Here is a 6361-nt window from a genome sequence, read left to right as displayed (position 1 = left end):
AACTTCTATTCAAAATTTCATCTTACTAACGTGTATGTTTTAAAATGTAAGGTGTCGATGTTGCACTACTTATATACATGCTTTCGGTGACAACTTGTATAGGTCAGATTTTTACTTTGTTTCGAAAACACACATAACTATATGGTATTTTGTTTTAATACATTTTGCTCAGTTATGTGTATTTTTGTGACCGATGCAAACCATATAGCAAGTCATCAAGAAACTAAAAGAAGGTATACATAGACCAAGAATCCAGGATAATAATAAAATTAAAGTATCTCCATGAGAATAAGAGAAATTGGCCCTTTTTTAGCTGAGAGAATACAAACATATTCAAGGTTCTACATTTGGTTGTATATCAGTCATACCGATGATTCTCTTGCAAGGTACGTAGTTGCTGCTCCAGGCGAGCAGTTTCCGCTTGCCAAAACTGTTAATGTACATTCACAAAAAAAGTTAATGCACATTGGAGAATACGAAATATGAATTGTTTAGAAATACTGGGCTATCTTTGACAGGTCATCGCCAATGGAGAATAATGATTATGGACCTCATCATAATAGAATGTTATTTTTGTGAAACTGACCATGTCAAATAGGTATTGATGTATTTTTTTAATAAATTTTAACATCACCCAAGGGTTTTTATAAGGTCCGTATATATGTGATAGCTAGATATCAAGACGTGATTAAGCAACCCATCTGTAGTGCCAAGAGGCTCATATGCCTGATAACCTAGTAGTACACCCCCACACATATAAATTTAATTCATACAATTAGCGGTAAGTCCCCGGTAACATGCTACCCCCTACTCGTCACGCTCACCTGCATAACCTCTTCTTCCCAAACCCCCCCTCTAGGCTATAGAGTTTAAACTTGCATTTTCCAATTAGATGATTGTTGGTGTTTTGGTGGTTATTGCCCAATGATACTAGGGTGCAAAAGAGCCCATTACAATCAATAGGAGACTTAGCCATGGGTAAAGGGTAAAACATCATGTTATGCCCGTACATAGTGTGGTGCTGAATATGTACATTTACAACCTTGAAAGTATGAAATATCTGAAGAAGAACAGAATCCATGGTTTGGAAGATATGATAGTATGAAAAGTCACTGAGAACTACGGTGGAAGTCATACCTTAGCTTCAGCACTTGCACTCAGGAGTTTTTGACCATCTTTAACAGCCTGGTATCTTTCAATTAAGGGTTTCATTCTGGTAAAGAAGGGAGACCATGCTATAATCTCAAAAAAAAAATAGTACACAAAATAGATAATAACGTCATGCTTACTGAAATTTCTTGCGAGTGAGTAGAGTATCCGTCAGTGAGGCATACATGTGTCAGTGTGAGTAAATTATATGTCTCGATTTATGTACTACTACATTTCATACACACCATCAATGAATCTATTATAGATAGTTGGTATTCTCAATATTCCATATTAATTCTTCTAAGATACCACGATAGTACTATGAAGAAAAAGGTATATAGCCTTAGTTTTCACAATATATTTATTTTATGTACAAAAATAGTATAAATGCGAATTACATGAACATATGCACTCAAATGAAAATTTTCATAGAACTCACTTTTGAGTGTGAGTAATTATTGATGCAATGTATTAAAAATGAGAAAAATGCATAACTGAGCCATGTAAATGGCGTATAAATGTGGATATACATACTCCTAATAGTATAGGATCATTTTCCTATACATTGAACAACTACTTGGCAAGTATTTTATGGGTCATAAAAATATCTACTCCACAACCTGTCCAGTTCAGTATGTAGGGACTCAATTGGTGTTTCTACAATTTCTTGTTAACCATAAGGAATTTATGAAAGTGTTATATATCGAAGTTCATATTTAATAAAGGTATTTCCCATGATATATGCTTTGCGTCATTCTGATGAACGATTTGAAATTGACAACAAAAAGTTTTTAAAATTGCTAACATGAGAAATCTTTATAAATGCTCAGTATAAAGAAGTCGTGGCTAATCAATCATCTTCAACCAGAACAATTTCTGCTTCCACCCCGATCTCCCTTCCTAGCCAGCGCTTCGACAGCCTCCTACCTCCTCCTTGTCATCCATTCCCCTTGCCATTTTTAGTGACTAGTGGACGAGCTAAGCCCTGATACTAGTCGAGGAACGTGGCGGAGGGAGGTCCCACTTTCTTATCCTTCAACTTGACATGAAATCTATGGATGGTGGATGAGGAAGAGGGTATGGTTGTGCAACGGCGGTGATGGCATTTCTAGCCTAGACATCGAATTTTGAGTGAGATGTGTGTGGCCATGATAGTCTCTACAGGTACGCGGGTGGCAACAGTGGCTTGTTGTGTCCCAACATGGTATTTTTCTGCTTGGATACAAGGCTAATGATGTGCTCCTGCGTTGTTAGGCGATGGTCACGATGGCTCGGAGGGTCTTGGATCTTAGGACAAGGAAATAATGACTAATTAAGTTTTTCCATAGGTTCTTATGCCACATGTAAGGACCATATAGAAGGACGGCCGTACGGGATTCCTGGAGGGTCTCGAATAGGGATACTGGAGGGGCCGATGATCTTCCTCCCTCGTCAATCCCCATCACACATGCAATGTCGTGGCTGGAGTTCACGCTTGTGCATGCAAGTTCTTTTTGCTTGAGTGGCATCACGTAAAGACCCTGGTAACATGTTGCTGATTGGATCATGGGATTTGGTGGTGACAACAATGAAGACTGCAATTTGGTGCTGCTTCTCGAGTACCCAGTCTCAAGCTCCAGGATAAAAGCTCTAGGTATGAACCTAGTTGGTTATACCTAGCAACAACGATGTTGTTGCGTCATTACGTTGTTGAAGTCATTGCTCGGATTTAGATCTTTAGATTGAAAAACCTAAGATTCGGCGTTCGGTGGTTGGATAGGGTGATGGTGGCGCTTGTACATCATTACCTTCCTAAAGTTGTTGCTACTGGGGAACTGTTCTCGTTGTCCTTGTGATGTCAAGAGATCGTCTGTGAGAATATGATCATTGATGTAGTTTGCCAATTGTTTTTCTGCTTGCTTTGGATTTTTTGGCCATTTCCCGGCTAGGCGTAATTTTGGTCTTGTATGACTTTTTTTCAATGCCATCATGTTTCATTGTGTGTTTGTTGGTGTTGGGTATGTGCATCCTAGTTATGCAGAGGATGGGTGTATCCTCTTGATGCTTCATTTTGAGTCAATAAAATCTACCCTTTGTCGGAAAAACTATCTTGGCAACATTGTATAGTTTGTATTACTCCTATGCACAGCTAAAAGCATATATTATATATATTTTGCAAAACATGAAGAAGTGTGACTTATGACAAACCTTAGACTTTAGATAATTTGGAACAGAGAGAGTACTCCTCATATCATGCATCATCCTGATCCCAGTCAAATGTGGAGTCATGTTTCCACCAATGAAGGGTAATCTCCAAGTGCTCATACTTAACACATGCGAGCTTAACCATGAACAATGACTCGAAGATTCATTGTTAGGCGACAAATTTTCATGTGTTTGGTGTACTCATGGTGATATATGCACGTGTATGACATAATTTTCTAATTTACAAATAACTTATTATTTACACTAGTGTATTTCACAACATTAGTAGTAGGAATGAACCGGACAGAGAATCTATATATGAAAAAAGTGCGAAGGCATTTTTTGATTTCACTTGAACGAATTAGGTTATATTTATTTCCATGGATAACATGTTAAAATAAAAGCTGTAATTGCATGTACTACCCAATGAAAATATATTTATTTATATCCTGTGCTAAAGAAAACAGATTTGGCATATTCTTTAGGTTAAGTGTATTTGCTTTTTCATTTTGGGACTGTATCTTCTACCATTATATATTTTTCTTTCATGTTCGCAACTGCGGAAGCCATCCTAGCACCGTAATATGATGTCAAGACAAACAAGACAGTTGACAGTATAGCTAGTTGCATTTGTCTGATCTTTGAGATACTCTATGTTGCTTGCCTGAATATATATATGTTGGAGGAGACAGTAGTGGATCAATATATATTGTTTACTTTTACCAAGACAAGTTTTTGTATTTCAATGGAAGAAGTTGAAGCTCCAATTAACACAGTGTTCTTCAGCATTTCACGGTTTGAGTGGTGAACATGGAGAAGTCATAGATCACAGTGCTCTCATGCATGCAGAAATAACACCCCCTCCCCCACCCCCCCCCAAAAAAAGTATACTCGAAATAGTATGCTTAACCGAGGTCGAATGTGAACTGTTCCGGAGGATTTATATACTGCAAAGACCTGCAGCTCATATCTCATATGAAATGAATTAAGGCTAGGAACTTGACGGCATGGACATAAATGAACTTGCCAGTTGATTAAACTTCCAGGTGTGTTGATTTCCAAGATCTGCTTACTGGGATTTGCACACGAGAGAGAGAGAGAGAGAGAGAGAGAGAGAGAGAGAGAGAGAGAGAGAGAGAGAGAGAGAGAGAGAGAGAGAGAGAGAGAGATGTTGTATCTCCAAAAATTTGACCACCATATGGATGCACGCACTCAACAGTAAGAGGGAAAATTAAACGGATTGAATACATGAATTGAAAAAATATCTGTATGTTGCTATTAGATTCACAGAATAATTATCAATCCATATGCGAGAACAAGAGAAAGCAGATATGTGCACATACCCGGAATTGGAGTACTCATAGAGGCGTCCGGTGTTGGAGAAGATGAAGATCCCTACCTGGGCATCACAGAGAACGCCCAGTTCCTTGCCCTTCTTGAACAATCCGCTCTTCCTCTTGGAGAAGGTCACCTGTCGGCTTGTCTGGTTTTCGATCTTCTCGATCACGGCCTTTCCGCGGACCATCACGCCTTCGTGAATCTCAGATCATGCCTTCGTGAAGTCGCAGCAAACACGCGGGCGGGCGTCTGACCAGAGATCTTGCCTATCTACCTGCGTACTAGGTGAGAGAGAGAGAAAAGGGGAGAGGTAGTAGCGGTATGGAGAAGAGTGGTTTGGTTTGGAATGTACTGGTACCTATAGCTAGTATTATACCCCATGACCGCTTGGTGCCATGACAACTAACCCGCGCATGCACGGACCTACTACCTCTTCTACTAGCCATGACCTACTCCTTTTACAAAACAGATGTCTGGATGGCGTTTCTGTTTATTGAGTTCCTTTTATCTCGTCATTGTAAGTAGGCATGCTAGCTCCCACTTTGCATTTTCTACTGGACAAGCAAAAGATTCCGGACGAGTACAAAGACAATATAAAAGGTTAGATCTGGATCAACATGTCTGACATATGCTATATTATTATATGCGTTAAAATATTGTACGGACGGCTATGGCATGTAGAGAACTGCAAAAGAAGCTTGATAAGGTATATGCAGGATCTAGCAGGGGTGAAACAAGAAAGTATCCACTTCTGTAGGGTAATACTATATCTTTGACTCCGATGTAATGTTTCCTAATTTCAAAAAAGAATGTATATATTCCCTGCTTAGGTACATACGTGAATGCGGCACATGTTCACAGAGACAACTTGCAATTCTCTAAAATAAAACTTTTGCGTTGGATTCTCTCACATTATCTTAGCTTCATCCATTACCATAGAAACGGGCATTGTAGCCACTACTAGGATCTGGTTATTTGCCGAGTACCAAATGTACTCGGCGAGGTCCCATATGTACTCGGTAACTCATTTGCTGAGTGTTACAGTCTGCAAAAGGGATACGGTATACACACTTCAGGCAAAATGGACTTTGCCAAAAAAATTGTTAATCACTTGGCAGTCCATTTGTCGAGTGTCGAAACCCAATACACGGCAAAAATAAGAACCCAAACGAATAGAGCGGATGGCACCGTAGTCACGTGGCAAATGACTTGTCGCGTGCATGCAATCGGCAAAATAGAATGCTTCGTCTCGTGTAAACACTCGGCAAACCGGATGAACATGTGAAAAAACCAGGGCCGACTGCTTCTCCTCGTCCTGGTGGTTGGTTGTGTTGTTGCTCTGCTGTGGAGTTCTCGGATATTTCTGCAGGGTTACGCGGTTGCCATGGATCTGACCGGACAGGGGCACCACCTCCTCCTCTACCCGCCGAACAGAGCCCGCCAAGGTCGATGGATAATCCGACGTTACCCACCATGAAGACTACCTCCAAAGCCCGATTATGTAGCACTAGTGCATAAACACAAACTAGATACTTTCTATGTTCTTACACGATGCTCAGAACAGTACTTCGTAAAAAATCTTTCCAAACACATGAAGTGTTTAGTAAAATTCAACTTGGTATTATCTCCTTGTAAATTTCACATTTGTGTTGTATTCGTTTTCACAGCCTATCGGCAGATCTGAGAAATG

At 39.7% G+C, this 6361-nt stretch overlaps 1 protein-coding gene across 1 annotated transcript in view; it reads right to left on the bottom strand.

Annotated features, from left to right (window-relative positions):
- The window catches only part of LOC123158712 (MADS-box transcription factor 23-like), a 6673-nt gene extending 1705 nt beyond the window's left edge, over positions 1-4968 (bottom strand). Inside the window, exons 1-3 of the mRNA XM_044576602.1 lie at positions 4677-4968; positions 1138-1213; positions 369-430 (exon numbers count right to left, since the gene is read on the bottom strand). Of these exons, the coding sequence (XP_044432537.1) occupies positions 369-430; positions 1138-1213; positions 4677-4858 (320 nt within the window). The 5' untranslated portion in view covers positions 4859-4968. The remainder of the gene's footprint in view (positions 1-368; positions 431-1137; positions 1214-4676) is intronic.
- Between the last annotated feature and the right edge of the window lie 1393 nt (positions 4969-6361).

The sequence above is a fragment of the Triticum aestivum genome, chromosome 7B (genome assembly GCF_018294505.1).
Source record: "Triticum aestivum cultivar Chinese Spring chromosome 7B, IWGSC CS RefSeq v2.1, whole genome shotgun sequence".
In the NCBI taxonomy this organism is placed as follows: Eukaryota; Viridiplantae; Streptophyta; class Magnoliopsida; order Poales; family Poaceae; genus Triticum; species Triticum aestivum.
The sequence above is the reverse complement of the archived record's forward strand: the minus strand, read 5'-3'. Positions and strand labels throughout refer to the sequence as shown.